At 53.0% G+C, this 17,255-nt stretch overlaps 2 protein-coding genes across 6 annotated transcripts in view; both read right to left on the bottom strand.

The window, feature by feature from the left end:
• The window catches only part of HOXB3 (homeobox B3), a 55,702-nt gene that overhangs the window by 24,686 nt on the left and 13,761 nt on the right, over positions 1-17,255 (bottom strand). For 3 of the 5 annotated variants that reach the window (XM_029213070.1, XM_029213067.1, XM_029213065.1), the window contains exons 1-2: positions 1,542-1,824; positions 376-553 (exon numbers count right to left, since the gene is read on the bottom strand). The gene's annotated coding sequence lies outside the window, so the exon portion shown is untranslated. Of the gene's footprint in view, positions 1-375; positions 554-1,541; positions 1,825-16,669; positions 17,109-17,255 lie in introns of those variants that run through there. The other 2 variants (XM_029213064.1, XM_029213066.1) reach the window with 2 other exon arrangements.
• On the bottom strand, positions 2,006-6,292 carry HOXB4 (homeobox B4). Its single transcript, XM_029213074.1, has 2 exons — positions 4,333-6,292; positions 2,006-3,506 (listed from the first exon to the last, which is right to left on the bottom strand). The coding sequence occupies exons 1-2, from the start codon at positions 4,787-4,789 to the stop codon at positions 3,055-3,057; spliced, it is 909 nt and encodes a 302-aa protein (XP_029068907.1). The 5' UTR covers positions 4,790-6,292; the 3' UTR covers positions 2,006-3,054.

Genomic DNA, 17,255 nt, shown 5'->3' with positions numbered 1-17,255 from the left:
ACACACACACACACACACACACACACACACACACACACACACACACATACATGCTGGGGCTCCCAAGGCCCTCCTGCATTTTCTAAAACCAGAAAGCGCTTCTGAGCTGCCTCATAAACAACCTTTTCTGGGGTTTTTCTGGTGCCTAACACCTCAGTCCCAATCAATTCAAACACTCTCCAGGTGTCAGTCCCTGACCCAAGCATCTGTCATCATAAAAGGCATCAAATCTGACCAACCGTCCACCATAAAAACCCCGCAAAGATAGTTGAAAAAGAAAAAGGAGGCGAGAGAGTGTTTCTTCTTTCCCTAGTAAAAAGAGCTCATAAAACGATTAAAAAAAAAAAAAGCCAGCCCAGGCGGGGGCTTTGTTACCTTTGAGCCTCTCGCCTCCTCTCGCCTGAACTCCGCGGATCCCATTCATGACGAACGGCTTCTTCCAAACTGAGAGAAAAAAGTTTTCAGCTTTATGGTTCCAAATTTTTTCCCCCTTGCAGATCCGGGAGTGGCGGCTAACACTTTTTTCCCCCAACAGCCGGTCTGCGGAGATTTGCTGTTGAATAATAACAAAGGAGAGAGGATACGTATTTAAAGAAGTGATTAATGGTTTTCTGTATAATTCTCACATTTTTCTTAGCTCTTGTCTACACAGAATGGCTGTGAACTTTAAGCTCCATAGAAATCTTCTTTATTCTATTCATACCTTCCTAAGAGCAGCTTTGATTTGGTTCTATAGAGACATGGGGGGGGGCATATGCTTTTTAAGAACTATTTTCCCCTCTAGAAGGGAAGGGCCGCCGCACCCCTTGGCAGTTAAACATCACACCGCGATTCCACCGAAAACAAAGCTCGCCACTCTCAACCTCCAGGTCCGGGCGATTGAAACGAGCCGTTCAAACGTCCCTTCCTGCGCGGTGGACCTCGGCCCAGTCTCTCCCGGGCCCTACCCAGCCTCAGACGCCTGAAAGCTGCACACCGGAAGAATGCAAAAGAAATAACAGTAAAACGCGCTGGTGGAATTGGTTATTTTTATTTTCTGAAGGGAGATGGGACCGAAAAATGACTTTTAAATGCATCTGCTCTCCCGAGCCCTGAGCTTGTGGGAGGCGAGATGGCTGTACCCGGAGCCGCCACCGGACCACAGCCCCGAGGCCGGAGCCCCCAGACCTTAGAACTTCTCTTGGGCTCAGCCCCAAAGCGGCCCAAGCCTGACAGCGCTTCTGAGGGTCACCTGCACCCCTCCCTTCCCCCACTCCATTCTAGGGGTGACTGGGACCTCAGAGACAGAAAGCTATTTGGTCCCCAGTCATACTTTCGATACTTTCTATGAGAAAGAAAATGAAAATTAATACAGGAGCAGGGCTTCACAAAAGAGGCCATTTGTCTTCTTGATTATCTATTTGCTTGTCAGAGTTTGAGCTATGGCACCGGCTAGCTCCTTTGTAATATAAAAATACTCTGAAAACCTGAAAACACCCAGAAACATCTGTGCAAAAAATTAGACTCCTTAAAGCCTTAAACACCTCAGAGGAAAACGATACCTTCTTACGCATGGAGGAAAGAGGCCGGCCGCTCAGAATCCTCTCTCGGAACTTTAATAAGCAAAGAGCCGTCTGTCTAGAAGGAGACAGCTTTAACCGCATTTTATTTGCTTATGACAAATAAATCACTATTTGAAAGCCTTTGTCATACTTAAGCCTCTTGTGTTCTACAATGAAACATTTTCCCCCCATTAGGGATTGGAGTCAGCCCTCCCAGTCCTTTCAATACATTTTTGGACTAGAGGGGAAAAATTAAAAGCCCCAAACAAAACACACCCACCCCAAAAGGAAAACAAACCAGCCACCACAATTTGGAGTCCTCTGAGATACAAATTCCCATCGGATCCTTTGAAAAAATTCCTCAACCACATAAATGTGCAGTCGAATGGACTGGGGTGCCTAAAATATACTCTGGGAGGCATTTATCTGCATCTTTACATCAAGGTTTCAACAAAAACACGCCGTGCTGGTCACAAGAAACCAAACATTTATTTCTATTGTCACTCTGTACAGGACACACATTTTCACGCCAACAAAGGGTTCTAGACTCAGGCAGCCCCAGAACTAAGAAGGGTCCTGGTTTGGAATGTCAGAAAGAGCATAGGAGAGAGGACGCACGTGACATAAAATAATTAATAATAATAATAATAATAATCAATGCAACAATGATAAACTATGGGAGAGGTCTCTGTAACCTCATCTCCCAAGTGGGAAGGGCATTTTATTTCCTAGTTTCACATTCACTTCAGTCTAGAACAGGCCTCCACTGTACAACTCCAGATTGGCCAGAGGGTTGTGCCCAGCTCCCAGAACGCAACTGGCCCCTCACCCCTGCAGACACGGCTTGACCTTCCAGAGGAAGGCCCTCCTGGTCTCTGGGTCCTCTCTTTCTCTTGGACTCAATTTCCCTGCCCTGCTTCTGCGTAGCCGAGGCACGCATCCCCCCGCCCGCCTCCACTTGTCCCCTTCCTGTGGTCCCTACCCCAGCCCCGCCGTGGAAGGGGGTGAGCCGCCAGCGTCCTCGTGAACGGGCACGGAGGGGGAGAGAGGTTGTGTGCGTGTGTTTGTTACCGTGGCCAAAACACTGCGCTATCTGGCAGTCAGAGGATGCTTTCGCTGGGTTTCAGGAATGGGGGACAAAGAAAAAATATCCAGACTGTCTTCCAGCAGCGGCAGCAGCAGAGGCGGCGGCGGCGGCCGAGCCGGGCCTCATTTGTTAGCGGGGTGTCGAGGTAATGGTCGCCACCGAGGCCCGTCCTCTCCTCGGCAGAGTAAACAAGACAGATGGGCCTGGGCCTGGCGTGATTAAAGATGAAACGTGGATCCATCTTCACCAAAGCTGAAAATGAGGAGTGCAGCCTCCTCCTATTTCTCTTTCTGTCTTTTTCTTTCTTCCTTCTTCTTTTTTTTAAGGAAGAAAGCCAAGAGACTTGAACCTTGCTTCTGGGGGGCCTCGCCTGGCTCCATATTGTCATTTCTATAAATAAAGCTTCCCCTCCCCCCTCCTCTGCATTTATTCGTGTAAATAGACAAAGTGGGGGGAGGGCAGGTAGGCTTTTTCGGACCCAGGCCTCAGGGTCCCCTCCCGCGTCTCCCCCAACCGCCCACCCCCCGCACTCGCTACCCACCCCCGCCCCGAGGTTCGCGGCTCCCACGTGGGGGACACTAGAGCGCGGGGGGGGCCTCCGTTGGGCCGGCCAGGGGGCCCTCCGGCTGCGCCTGCGGTGCCACCGGAGCGGATCTTGGTGTTGGGCAACTTGTGGTCTTTTTTCCACTTCATTCGCCGGTTCTGGAACCAAATCTTAATCTGGCGTTCAGAGAGGCAGAGAGCGTGGGCGATCTCCACCCTCCGGCGCCGCGTCAGGTAGCGGTTGTAGTGAAATTCTTTCTCCAGCTCCAAGACCTGCTGGCGAGTGTAGGCGGTCCGAGAGCGCTTGGGCTCCCCGCCGGCGTAATTGGGATTTACTGGATACACACAAAGAGAGGGAGAAAGAGAAAGTTTTATTGCCCCGAAAGGGAGGAGGGAGAGCCCTTTCTTCCAGCTAACACAGTATCTCCCTCCCTCCCTCTCCCGCCACCTCTTCTTCCTCCAGAGGGGGGGGGGATGAAAGAGAAAGCGGGACCCCAGGAAGAGAAAGAGACCTCTAAGTTTTGGAGGATTGTGTGGTCACGACGTTGTTGTTTGGGTGTCCGGGGGGAGTGAGGAATCTTCACAAGGTTTTAATCGCTCCTCTCTCCCCGCACGTGGCCTGGGGCCCGGGATGGGAGAATGAGGGGTGAAAGAGGGAGGGGGCTTCATTAAACCTTTCTTCTGTTAGTTCCCACCCTCTCTGCTCAGATTCCAAGCAGTGCCTGCCCCCAGTAAAAACTTTTGCCCATTTCTCAAGCCAAGGAGCCAGACTATAGGAAAGAAAGGAAAAAAAAAATACAGGGAGTTGACTCAACTCTCAGCTTAAATACAGATTACCTCCTCCCCCTTCTCCTCCCCCCCTTACACCCCTCCCCAATTTCCAATTTCACTGAGACTGCATCTCCCTGGCGAAAAAGTCGCTGGTGAGAATGGCAAAGAGGATGGGGAACCGACTTCAAAGGCGCGGGGCCCACCAGGCCATAAAAATTTATGGGGGATGTAATTATGTGGCTCCGAAAACAGGCGACCGTAAATCTCCGGCAATGGCGAGTTTATAGCGGGGACAATTGGCTTCCCCTAGCTCCCCCCCCCAATGCCTCGAGGTCCCTTTGGTGTAAAGCGCCGGGGGTGGGAGGGGGAAGGGGGTGCCCACGCACTCACCCGTGCTCACGTGAACTTTGCGCATCCAGGGGTAGACGACGGGCTCTTTGCACGCGGAGTGGGACGGGCTGGGGTGCAGGGGGTTCTGAGCGCAGGGAGGCGGCGGGGGGCTGCTGCTGACCGCCTCGCAGCGCTGGCCGGGCTCCGGGAGGAGGGCCCCAGAGGGCGGCGGAGCGGGAGCCCGAGGCGACAGCCCGGGCGGTGGCGGGGGCGGGGGGGGCGGCGGCGGAGGCGGCGGGGGCCCAGGGTCCCGGCAGGCCGCGTAGCGCTGCACGGTGCACGCAGAGCGCCGCGCGAAGCCCGCCTCCGGCTGGAAGCTGCTCTCTCGCCTCTGGCCGCCGGCGTAGTACCCCGGCGAGTGGTCGCTGGGTAGGTAATCGCTCTGTGAATATTCCTCGCACGGAGGGAACTTGGGGTCGACATAGTTTGAGTTGATCAAAAAAGAACTCATAGCCATTAATTTCTGGGAATTGTCCACAAAATATACTAAAATTTATTCCGACCCCTGACTCGTTTTCCTGTTTCCGAAAGCCCTCCTACTTACTGTCAAGTGAACAAAGTTAGGGGCCCACGTGATCCTCGGAGCCAATGGCCGCCCCGCCTGCGATTCCCGGATAAGGAAATCTGCTCACCCGGACCCTACTCCAGCCAAAGAGGTTTATTTCCCCTTCTTCTCTTACCCCCCCCCTCCCCACCCAACACCAGGATTTACATAGGGCTCCTGCGGGGCGACCGCCTCCTCGCTTCTCCGAACCCGGATTGGGGAGAGGGAGGGAGGAAAATGGAGAGCGAGTGAGCAGGTTGCCACCCGAGGGCCTGTTGGGGCGCTGGGCGGAGCGCAATCCCTGGATCCCCTCAGAAGCTGGGGCTTCGGGTGTGGCCCCTCCTGTTCTGCCTCACCTCCCCCCCAGGCCTTCCTTAGGGCCCCAGCCCCTCCTCACGACGTGGCGAGGGGGAGCCCCTTTACCCGGCGTCTGTGCGGGGGAGTTAAGTGAGGGACGGACTAGGGGCTCCGCCTGAGAGGGGAACCCACACGGGGGAGAGGCACTGAGCGTGGGCCTTTTCTCTGCAGCCGCACGGGGAGGGGTAGGGAGTGAGAGGGGAGGCATCGGAGCAACCAGGCGGGTGCACGGAGGGACTTGTCAGAGATGAATGGAACCGCGGGCGGATCGATAGGAAATTCATGCACTAATTCGGGGAGACCTCGCCTTCCAAATCGCATTTAGCTGCGCTATTAGTTTGGCTGTGTCAGTCAGTCCGTCTGTTTCCCTCTCCTATCCACTCCTCCCCGTACCCCACGCGGCCCAAGCCGGGAGAAACGACTTGGTTTCCCACACTAAACATGAGCACTAGAGTAAAAAACCTCCAACTTTTGAGAGCACGTTGAATAGAAATTTGCTAATTCCAAAAGCACCGGAGCAACGCTAACCGGGCGTCGAGACGTTGTAATTGCCGCGAATGCGGCCGCCCGCGCAGCGAGCAGAAATCTCACATCCTTGTGATGCTGAGGATAGGGGACGGGTGATCCCCACACAATAACACCCCTTGGTAATCGTGTGTTTCCAGGGCATCTTGTTCTGAACCCAAACGGAAAGGCGACCTCTGCATCCGTTTGAAAAGCAAATTTCCTTTGCCTTCGCACACTGAAGACAAGTCATTTTTACCGGATTTTCAGTGAAGCCTCCCTAAGCCCAAAATAGGGAATAGGTGGGCTGGAGGGAGAGGATAAAATAAAAACATCAGCAACAATATTAACCTTTTAAGTGAAGTGAAAAAGGACCAAGGCTTCCAAGGGCAGGCAGGGGGAGATTTCAGGTAGATGATTCCTCCATCTCTAAGCAGTTGAGGGAGAAAAAGAAAGAGAAAGAAGAAGGAAGGAGTCTTCGTGCGGTCAGTCACCGGATGGTCCTCATTTAGGAAAAAAAAATTTTTTTTCTTCAGGAAGAAAAAAATGAGCGGAGTGTTTATGTCAACTACATATTCCCCTAGACACGAATTTGTGACCACAAAATTCCTTACACAAATTCGGATCTACAGGGTATATACAGAAGACAGATAGATCTTCTTGGCCCAGATATTTTCCAGTTCTCCTACTTTCCACGCGTCCTTCTTTTGGGGTGTAGTTTGAGTGCTTCGATTTTATTTCATTTTGTTCAAGTTCTGAGGTCTGGGAGCAGGAAAAGTCACTGCGGTTCCATTCCTGGGATTACAAGGTTTTCAACTCTCTTCCTCTTCTATTAGAGAGAAATAGAAGCTGCCGGTCCCGCAAAGGGACGCGAACCTTGGGGCCGCTGCGCAACTCGGCGGCGCATGAATTATGAGATGTAAACATTAGCTAAGCACAAAAGGAGGAAGGGTCATCCTGAGGCTGCGGCGTAGTCAGAATCAGGCCCTTCTGGGTGCCCTCGCGCCCCTCCCCTTGCCCCAGGACTTTTTTTTTTTAAAAAAAAAAGAAACAAAACCCCAATCGGCAACTCCGTGCTCCTTGCAGCCTTTAGTTTTCGATCAAACGAATATCTAGATATTTTCCAAGGCGCCTCTCAGCAAAAGGAAGAGGGAGAGGCAGCTGGGTGTGAAGGGGGGGTCATAAAAGTCCTTTTAGAAAAATTCAATGGTAAAAAGAGAGAGAAACAGCTGTAAAGAAAAATGCTGGGAGACCAAGCAGATGGGGCCCCGGATATTTAATGATGGGCAATTCCGTTTACAACCTGAGAAAAAGATCAAAGGCGTTTCATTTCCGAATGAAGGGCAATGAGGAACCATAAAAGATGCAGCCAGATGATATTTCGGCCCCTCCCAACCTCCCATACCTCCTGGGGCCAGAAAAGGGGGATAATAGGTAAAGTGTGAGGAGGAACCCCGTTTCCCCCACCTCCCTAGCTCCGGGCAGGCTCTCTCAGTTTAAACTTGTTCATTCAGCCACCTGCTAGGGTTGCTGGCAGTGGGACCAAAATGGGGATCTGGGAAACCTGGGGGATCTGGAATTTCTGAAGGGACTTCCTGAGGCTGCCAGTAACCACTGAATTTACTAAGCTGGGAGACTGAGGATGGAGCTGAAGGGAACTGCGTCCTAGACTGTGAAAGCTGAGGGCCTTCACAGGGTGAGGAGAAGGGTTCACAGAAGCCTCTTCTGCACCCAGACTCCCCATTCATCTCTCTAGGTCTGAAGAATACTTGCATCCCTAGTGAACAAATCAGAATAATATCAATTTCTTTAACAAGTACATCAACAAAACAAAAAGCAACGCTCCAACCACCATACTCTAAAGGTCTCTGCCCATCCCTAGTCCTGGGACCCTTGCAGGTGGATAGGAGGAGAGTTTCCACCTACCAGCAACTAAGCCCAGAGACCCTCTGATTTTCTATCCCAAATCTAGATTACCAAGGTTGGCTTCCGGGCCCGATTTCTAACACCAACACTCTCCCAGCCAGGCTGGACTCACCTATATTTGAAAAATCACACACACACACACACACACACACACTAATATTGTAGTTATCTTTGCCAGGAGAGGGTCCAATAAGTAATCTCAGAACCCCATTTAGGCACCCAGGGAGACCAGCACCTGACCCTGGATCCACAGACAAAATGTGTGGATAGGACCCCCAACAGCCCCCCAGCGTCAAGCAGGGGCTTTTCCAAGTCTTGTCAAGGGCCACTTTAGTGAGGGGCTCCACGACCCTTTCCAGCTGGCCAGGCCCCTCCCCCGCCCCATACCTCCTGTCCTTCTCAACTCGCCTCCCTGAAACCCGTCCAACTCGAACCCTTTTCGGAATTTGGGGAGGGCCAATGCGCTGGCCACCGGGGCCTCTCTGCTGCTCTACACTTTCTCAAGAGATGCGGTCCAGGTGTCCCAAGCACCCCAAAAGAGAGGGATGGGAAGCAGAGCCCGCGGGGCTGTGTGTGGCTGATTCTGGGGACAGAGCGCTGGGCGCTGAGAACCGCCACCTGCCCATCCCACCGAGGCGCCGCACCCCCCACCCCAGCCAGTCCCACCGCGATGGGTGGAGGACTTGGTTTATCTGCGACTTCCAAGACGGGGTTCAGAGCAGGAGGCTGCCTCTCCCTCCACCCCCGAAGAGCACTAACATTGATACGCATAATAATAAGAACCAAGGCTCCACCCGCGTTCAGAGCCACCTCCCCGGCGCTCCCGGTGGCTCGCTGGCCCGCCGGCCGCCTTTTCCCTGCAGCCACAGGTTGCTGGAGTGACCTCTCGCTGCTCAGCCCCTCCGCCGTCCCGGGCGTGCCCAGCCCGCGCCACATCGACTACTTTTTGTCGGCGGGGAGGGAGGGACTGAGCGAGGGAGGGAGACCCTGAGGCCAGGAGGGCGAGCCCCGGCGGCCCGCACCGCCAGCGGCGCGGAGGAGCGCCAGGTCCGGAGGGGCGAGAGCGGGAGTACTCACCGGGCCGCTCCCCGCGCCCTCCAGGCCGCCAACCCGCCCGCGGGCCCGCGCGGCCCCCGACGAGCTCGCTCTCGTCCACTATTGTGTGTTCGGAAAACCGAACCGCGGCGGCGGGCAGAGGAGCTCCGGGCCCCCTTGGCGGCCGGAACAAGACTTTTTTTTTTTTTTTTTTTGGTGTGTTTTTGTTTTTGAAGCGCAAGTTTTCGTATTAATCTCATACTTTGGCAGTCTTTGTTAACAGCTAGGCGCGTCACCAGGCTCTCGAACATTTTAATAATTTTTAGACGCCGTGACCTGCGGTTCACCCCTCTCGGGCCTCCCCCACGAGCAGGCAGTTACTTTAATACGCTCGCGCAGTTCGCTCGGTCATATTGAATTTTGCGCAGGTCATTACTTGGGAGAAAAATGACAGAGCAAGGAATTTGATTCAGCTCATCCTCTCCAGCTCTTTTTGCCAGAAACTTCTCTCCCCTTCCCCTCACCCCCAACCCCAAAAAGTCCCATTCGGATAGAACTCAGCCCGGCCCCGCCTCTTCTTTGATATTCCATCATTCCTATATTTTTTGTCAGCTCTCGTTCGGGGGCCAAGAGGGAAAGGGTAGAACTCCGCGGGGTTTCCCTTTGCGGCCTGTGATGGAGGCTGGCACCTGGAGAAGTGGAAATGTGGGGATCTGGGTCCCAGAGAGCAGGCCTCAGCCAGAGCCCCCTTCCCTCCTTCCTCCCCTATAAATGGCTGCACTGACAAGGCCTGTATTCCCACCCAACTGCACACTCCATCTGCTTTGTTCTACCCCTCAATGCCAGAGAGACCCCCATTTCTGCCAAAACTTTAGAGGCTGCAGGGCCCCAGGAATGACCCCTCTACCTCCTGGTGCTGAGATTTGGTTCACAGGCCAGCATGTTTGGGGAAGATAGAATCCTGAGAGAAGGGCTGGACTGCACTGGTCAAAGCTGGGGCATTGGCTTTCAGAGGCTTTAATTGTCCTTTAAAAATCAAACAGTATCCTCCCCATCTGCATTTTTATTTAAAACTACTTTTCATCTGTACAGTAACTCCTTTGCCTACCCCCAGCATCACCACAAGGAGGTTGAGGAGGAAATCAGAGAGGTGTTAAAAATACTCAAGAGATTTTCTTTGGTTTGTCCCTCCAGGATCAGAAATAGGTGATGGGCCAGCAACACATTTCCCCCTTTCTCCAGCCTCCAAGGAACCAGCAGAGGTAGATCAGGTGACTCCCCTCCACCCAGTTCAAGTCTACGGGGAGTATCTGCAAGGGGGTATCTCTCTAGTGCGGGGAGGCTGGAAGAGAGCATCCCAAGGTACCCAGCTTGGCCTGGGATGGCAGAGGACTCCTCTTTCTCATTCTGAGGCCCCTCCAGCCCAGGACCTTGGGCTGCTCCAGTCTATTCCACAAAATCAACTTGCTAACATACTGTCCTGGAATGGACATAGCTATCAACTTGCTAACATACTGTCCTGGAATGGAGGGAAAAGAGACTGAGGAGGAACAGAAAGAGATAGATTCTCCAGTTCAGGTTTTGACCTCTACCTCCTCCGGACTCTAGGAATTCCTTATGGCCTGACTCCCCAGAAAAACTTGCCTGAAGGCCAAGTAGAAATGAGGACCCACACCCAACTGGTTTAATTTAAAAAAAAATTGGGGTCAAATTGATTTGAAATTTGACATTAAACTGTGGTCTCTTCTGGCCATATTTCAAAATGCATCTTTATAAAAACTCCCAGGTCATCTTTTTTTCTGGCGGGACAAACACCCAGAGAGTACCTCCTATATTAAATGCTTAGAAGAGAATATGATGACATCTCATAAGGCAACAAACAGTCACTTAAAGACCCCAAATAAGCATATGCCCTGGTGTTATAATTAGTCTCTCTAAGCATTTTACTTATGAGCTAAGCTTAATGCACGGATTCAAGGTTCATTTAAGGTTGCCAGTTAAAAAGATCTCTGTGAGTCCATCCAGTATTTTTCCTTTTCATTTCCCCTCCCTCCTTGAAATAGGAAGAGAGGGATTCTGGAAAAACATACAAGTGTAGGTTTGGGAGAGAGTGAGAGAATTAACAAGCTAACCTTCTTTCAATATCCAAGTGCCTAAACCCAAGCAATCGGGAAAGAGGAATGGGAGTTTTTAAACTCCGTCCAGTCCTGGCCCATGGTTACTGGACTCCAACTGCCTGGACCCCGTCTGGGGGTAATCCCTGAAAAAACAGGCCTGCCTGGAGGGAGGAGGAGCTGGGGGATCCAGCTGTTTGGCCCCTTTAGGGGAAGCCTAGTGGGGCTGATGTGGGTTGGAGTCAGGTCTTCACCTTGGAAGACTTCTTTGGCCCCACCAAACATCCTGCAAGGACGTGTGGGTAATTGGATTTTTAAAATGTGTGCGGCTGGGTAGGTTTTAATTAAATTTTATATGGTGACTCAAAGGTTGTCTTTGGGAGAGAAAATTGCGCAGAGGATTGGCCACGCCCAGAGCGCTTTCTTTTGTGCAGCTCCCCACCCCACCAGAGCCAGTCTGGGGAGAAGGGTTTCTTCCTCCCTCAGTTTCTCCTTCCCTAGATCTGCCTCTCCCCTCTCCAGTTCCGCTCCCGCACTCCCCGAGCCCACAAGTCTTCCTTACCTCGAGCATCCCTTGCTCGCTTTCTTCTCTCTTCACACACACACACTGCCTCCTCCCCTCTTCCACCCCGCCCCAGCCGCTAGACGCCGCTGCGGCCGGCTCACGCACGCTGTAAACTTTTGACCCTCCAACTTCGCGACCCCTCGGGCAATAACACTGGCCTCATGGTTTCTGCGCCGGCTGCAGAAACCCAAACGCAAAACGTCTTCCCTGCCCTTCCTCCCCCGCCCCCACTAAGGGCCTTAGGCCTGGAGAAGAGGAGTCAGTCTTTCGATTATTCAATAACTCCTCCTCGGGAAAAGATGCTGACTCCACTTCCGGCTTTTTTCACCACTTCCCGCATTTTCACCGTTCTCTCATGTTTAGATGCCTGGAAGAGCTTTTGACGACCCACCCCTCTCCATCCTTGTCCCCCAGAATGGGGCCGCAGTTGCCGTTGACAGGAGTGGGGACATATGGGAAGCCATAGAATGGGCTGAACTGGAGAAGGGTGTTTCTGGGGTGAAAAGTGGAGAGAGCTTGGAGCAAGTGTTCCTTGGGAGAGGAGGGGGCCATAGGCCCCCAAAAGGCTGGAGAGAGAGCTCAGCGTCCAGGCTTTGCGAGGCCCAGCGGGCCCGGGGCCACCTTGCGCGGCCGCTCGCTGGCGCCTTGCAGGCTCCAGCCTGGCTGTGAACTTGGTCTAAGGCGGACTCTACTGGCAGCTCGGGGACGTTACAGCCTCAGCCTCTGCCTCTCGGCCAGCGCAGCGGCCGCGCGGCGACCTGCGCCGTTTCGGTTTCCTTTGCTCCCAAATATCGCTTCCCAAGCCCCCACTTCTCATAGAGAAGGATTTTGTTCCTCCTTTCCTTGGGGCCCTTGGGGGTCGGAAAACAGAAAAGAGAGAGTTAGAGAGACACACAGAGGGAAAAAGAGACTGGAACAAGCAGAAGCTCCGATATACAGGGATTATGCTCCATCGTGTCTCCAAGCCCCAAAGAGGAGATGTTCCCACATGCAGGGACTTTCCCCCTTCGGCTCCCCTAAACGCTTCTTTTCAGGCTGAATCCCCTCCTCTCCACCTGGCCCTCCTGGGTCATCTCTTGGCTAGGCAAGCGGTGTTCGGGCCTGGGAAGTACCTTTCCTCTCTAGACACATTCGTCCCTACCCCACTGGGCTCCGAGGTCACGGATCGCTGCAGCCAAAGTCAGCCGCCGCGCTCAGAGGCTGCAGCGAGGCCGCAGCTATGGGGGCTCAGCCCGAATCCACTCGGAGAGAAAGACCAGAGGGTGGCTGTGCAGCTAAGGAGGAAAAGCTAGAAGATGCAAAGACGAGATTTAGGGAGAGAAAAGACAGGACAGAGGACGCCTAAATCATAGAGAAAGGAGAAAGAAGGGGGAGAAAAAGGGATTAAAAGTTATAAAGGTGCTGATATTCGGGGTCCGACAGGTCCAGAACTGCCCGAAGTCCAATCCTCTCCAGTCTCCTAAATCCCCCACTTCCTCTTGGAGCCCGAAATCTGGGTCTCAATCAATTCGCCAAAAGGAGGGGAAAAATCGATCTAAACCTGTGGGCCTGCCCCCAGCCCGGCCGGGAGCGATGGAGGTGGCGGCGGTGCGGCCAGCGGCACGTAATGTATGCGGCAGCGGCTCGGAGCCCCAAGTAGGCCGGCGCTCCGGCCCTGTCTGCTGACCTCTGCGTGATCCCGGACTCTATGAATTATTGATGAGATATGAGCGTTGATTTCCCCTTTCAGGATGCAAACTCCATTATATTGTTAAAATGGCGATTTAATCGTTGAGAATAGCTTTTGGTGTGGGTTTTTTCCCCAAACTCATTTGCGCCTCTTTCCTTTTCATTTAACTCTCTTAATTAAATCCTTTAACAGATTTTAATCACTTTTTGGAGGGAGGTGTAGGAGGAAGGGGAAAGACATCACTACCATCACCAACAAACACTAAAAACAAGCCAGAAAACCATAAAAAGCTTCTACCTTGGGGAAGTTGAAAGGAAGGTGGGGAGGGGGTGTTAACCCCTCTAGAAAGGTCGTGCTGGGAACAACCACCAGAGGATACATCCATCCGAGTGCTGGGGCAAACTAACTCTGACAAGGAAGTGTTGGGCCTGGGAGGTGTCTAATTCCACCCCGGAGGAGACTTGTGTGTGGAGTCCGACTGTGGAGAGTAAGTCAGGCTTACCCTTCTTGCTGAGAAGTCGAGGGACATGGAGCTTGGGGAAGACACGTGTTTCTTGAGGGGAGCGATTCTCCAATCTGAAACCCGGGGCACGGCTTACCGAGAAATGTCCATTCTCTTTAGGGCCCCCATTTCTCCCCTCCCCCACCCCAAGCAGCTCGGTTTCCAGGCGGTGTCTGGGTTAATTAATATGGATGTGTAACAGCGCCGCAGCAATCGATAAATCCCGCTGTGGGCAGATCCCAGCCTCGAAATCCGATTACTCTGAGAAACTCCAAAAAATGGAAACAGTGACCAGTGGGCTCTCCGCTAAAAGAGGGGAAAGGTTCTTGCTAAGCCCCATTCTCCTTGGTTGGCCGGATTGGTCCCCAAGCTGGGAAACCCATGCAGGCAAGCGCCTTCTCTGCTCTGTCCCGAAAGGGACTGAGTCTGGGGGACTGTGCTGAACGGTTCACTTCTCCCTTGCTCTGAATCCTTGGCTTCCACCTCAGCATCCAAACCCCAAGGATAAAGGAACCAGCCCAAGAGAGGAGCTTCCACGTGGATCCTGCCCCCATACCCTGCCCCCCCAAACCCCAGAGAATACGTCTCACAGCCAGGGAAGAGTTAAGTGTCCCTGTTGCAGTTACCGAGAGGAAGCCGATGAAATATGGGCGCTTGGAACTCCAGGCCCGGCTGGCTTTCCTGTTTACATTTCTTTATACTTCCTCCTACCCCGAAGCCTCGGAGAAACAAAACAAAAAACCAAACCCAAAAAATAACCAAATAAAACAAAACAAAATTAAATTGTCCATTGAGTGGTGGTCAAGCTGGCCCCAGAGGGAAAAGGGAAAATGTAGCCTTACCCTCCCGCTGCTGACCTCCTCTGCCCTCCCCAGGTGGAGGGTGCCGATGGATGGGCGTGAGGATTTGGCTAGTGGGTTCTGGCCTGCAGCTCAGAGAGTTGGGGCCTGGACCCAGCTGGGGAGGGGAATCTGATGGGAGAGGAGAGAGAGGAACAGCTTTCCCTGAGAACGTCTTGAGGAAGACTGGAGAGGAGGACACAGGTCTGGGGCAGAGAGAGTTCCTTTGCACCAGAAACCATTGGAAAACTCTCATCCTCTCCCCCAACACGTCCTTGCTGGGGTTCAGGGGAGACAGTTGCCCAGAAAACCTGAAGTGGGGAAGAGGAAAGCCCAGCTAGGGTGCGGCCTTCTCCAGGCAGGATCTGCTCAGAGCCGGAGGAGACCCTTCAAGAGTTCTGGCTGTTGCAGCAGAAGTGGGCACCCCGGCCAGAGCTGCTCTTCACCACTCCGGAAAATCTCTCTAGATATGCTCAGCAGATGTCCCTGGGCCGCTGGCCCCAGATATTCTATATCAGAGTTTGCAGGACTGATGTGGGAGAGGGCCAAAAAATCTTTAGTGGCAGTCCTGGTGGTCTGGGGTTTCTGAGAGAGGGTGGCTGGTGGCATCAGAGTGAGACCAGGGGCACAATAGGAGTGGGGTTTCCCAGGAGACCCCAGGTCAGATTCTGTGCCCACTGCACTCTTCCTTTGCATCTCATTCATCTCATTTGCCTTGTCCAGAGTGGAAGCCTGTGGAAGTTATGCCTCCAAAATTTATTGGTATTTTAAATGGTGCTCGACATCCTTTGGGAACTGACCAGAGTCTCCTTTCCATGGGATACAAATGCCCCATCGTTTCGGGGGAGATGTGTCTTCACAGTAAGGTGAGGACCCCAAGCCCTCTGTCCTCTTTGCACTCAAAGCCTGTGAAAGGTCTCCTGTAAATCAGGCCTGGGCAGGGAATGCAGAGCTCAGGGAATAGAGAGCAGCTGCAGGAGAGAGAGGAAATTAGGAGAGAGTGCAGATGTTCTTTAATGTGAAATGGGGAGAATCTTGTGACCCTCTCCTTGTCCCAAAGATCAGAAGCCCCTTAAGATGCCACATGACCAATTCCAGGGACAATGGGAACTGATGAGCTAAATCCAGAGAGGGTGGGCTGGCAAAAGCAGGAGTGACAGGGTGGCTGACACCCCATGGGTCTTAAAATTGGGAGTTCAGTTTGGTGAGGAAGAGACCTCCAGTTTTTAGAAGGAGGGTGACTTATCCTTAGAAAATAACGGGCCCCAGGGAGTCAAATAATAAAATCCTTCTGGTTTGTGGTGCCACAAAACAAAGGGGCCTCTAGGCTCTGGTAGGGAGAGAAGAAGGAGAAAGGAGAGGAGAGGAGAGGAAAAGAGCACCTTTCCAATTTTCTCTCCCAGCTCCTAAGTCCCTTTTTATTCTCCTGACGGTTGGGGCTATGTGTTCTTCAGCAAGTTTTATTTTTGGAGGGATTTCCAGGGATCTACTTAAACACCTACATCCTCCAGATAAAAAAAGAAGCTCTCCCCTCCCCCCCACTCCTGGCCAGGAATTTGAGGGAAATTCTCCCTCTGTCTGCTCCCTGCTTGGACCTCAGGACCCTACATAGAGCCAAGCCAGAAGGTTGGCCTGGGACCAAAAGGCTGAAGTTGGGTGCAAATGTGCCATGCTCCCCATCCCTGATAGCCCTAATGAGACCATAGAGAACCAGGGGTACCCCCTTTCACGGGGTTCAAAGATCTAAAAGCCAGAGATTGTCCCAGTGCAAGGCAGCCCACAGCAGCTGAGTTAGCCTTCCCCGGACTTTTTCTCAGCTCAGATGTATTCAAATAAAAGTGCCCGGCGGCTCGCTCCCACACACCCCTGACAAATGAATGTCATAAAGTTCCTTTCCTGGGGGTGGGGAGATGTCTGTCTGAAGATACCCAGTAGTGAAGGGGCCCCCCCCCACACACACACGGGGCCCTCCCTTCAGCAGTAAACACCCCTCCTTCATACCCCCTAAATTTCCAAGGGCACTGAAGGAACCCACGCAAGCTTTTTCCCCACAAAGACTCAGACACTCCGGCAAATAAAACCAGGCACCCCGGACTGCAAAGGCCTTACTGAACGGACCCGAGTGCCCCACTTCAGACACCCAGCTGGTCAGAACTTGGTGCAAAATCAGGCTAAATTTCCCCCACTTATCATCCCACAGTCCTGCCAGAGGCAAGGTTTCCTTCCCCCAGTTCCAAGCCCCACAATTGCGAGGGGAAAAGCAAAAACTGGAAGCGACTTACTGTGGGAGAGATGGGCCTGGGCTGCTGCCACACCACCGCCTTCTGGGCTGGGAGAGCGCTCACCTACCTCTGCCCCCTTCCCCACCACTGCGAGCAGTTAAAGTGTCACTTAACATTCTGGAGAATGTGAAATATACCGCGCGGTGTCAACTCCCCAAAACCATAAAACTAACTTTATGGACCTCACGTGACTTTCTCGAGCCAGTGAGGGGTATCTGTCTGACTTCTCCGCGATTTTTACGATGTAACTTCAAGATAAAACCCCTATCCATTTGACATCTAAATGTCATAGCGACTTTTGGGATAGTCTGCTATGGGCAAAGGGGGACAAAGTCAAGGGGGAAGGGGAAAGGAAGGCCCAGTAGAGCCACCAAGACCCTCAGCTGCCTCCTCACCAGCTCCCCTCCCCCCACAAGTCCTGTAAGAAGTTGGGCCAAGCTGGAAGGGATTGACCGGGTAAGTGTCCAGACTTAACTCTTGTGCTCAGGGTGGAGGCTGACTTGGATGGAGGAGGACTGGCCCCTGGCCCTGAGCCAGTCCAGTTGATGGGGGAACCAAGGGTCTTCCAGGAGGAACCCCAGCTCCT

This window comes from Monodon monoceros, unplaced genomic scaffold, assembly GCF_005190385.1.
Source record: "Monodon monoceros isolate NGI ecotype Baffin Bay Population unplaced genomic scaffold, NGI_Narwhal_1 Super_Scaffold_9, whole genome shotgun sequence".
Classification (NCBI taxonomy): Eukaryota; Metazoa; Chordata; class Mammalia; order Artiodactyla; family Monodontidae; genus Monodon; species Monodon monoceros.
This window is presented reverse-complemented; position numbering and strand designations above follow the sequence as displayed.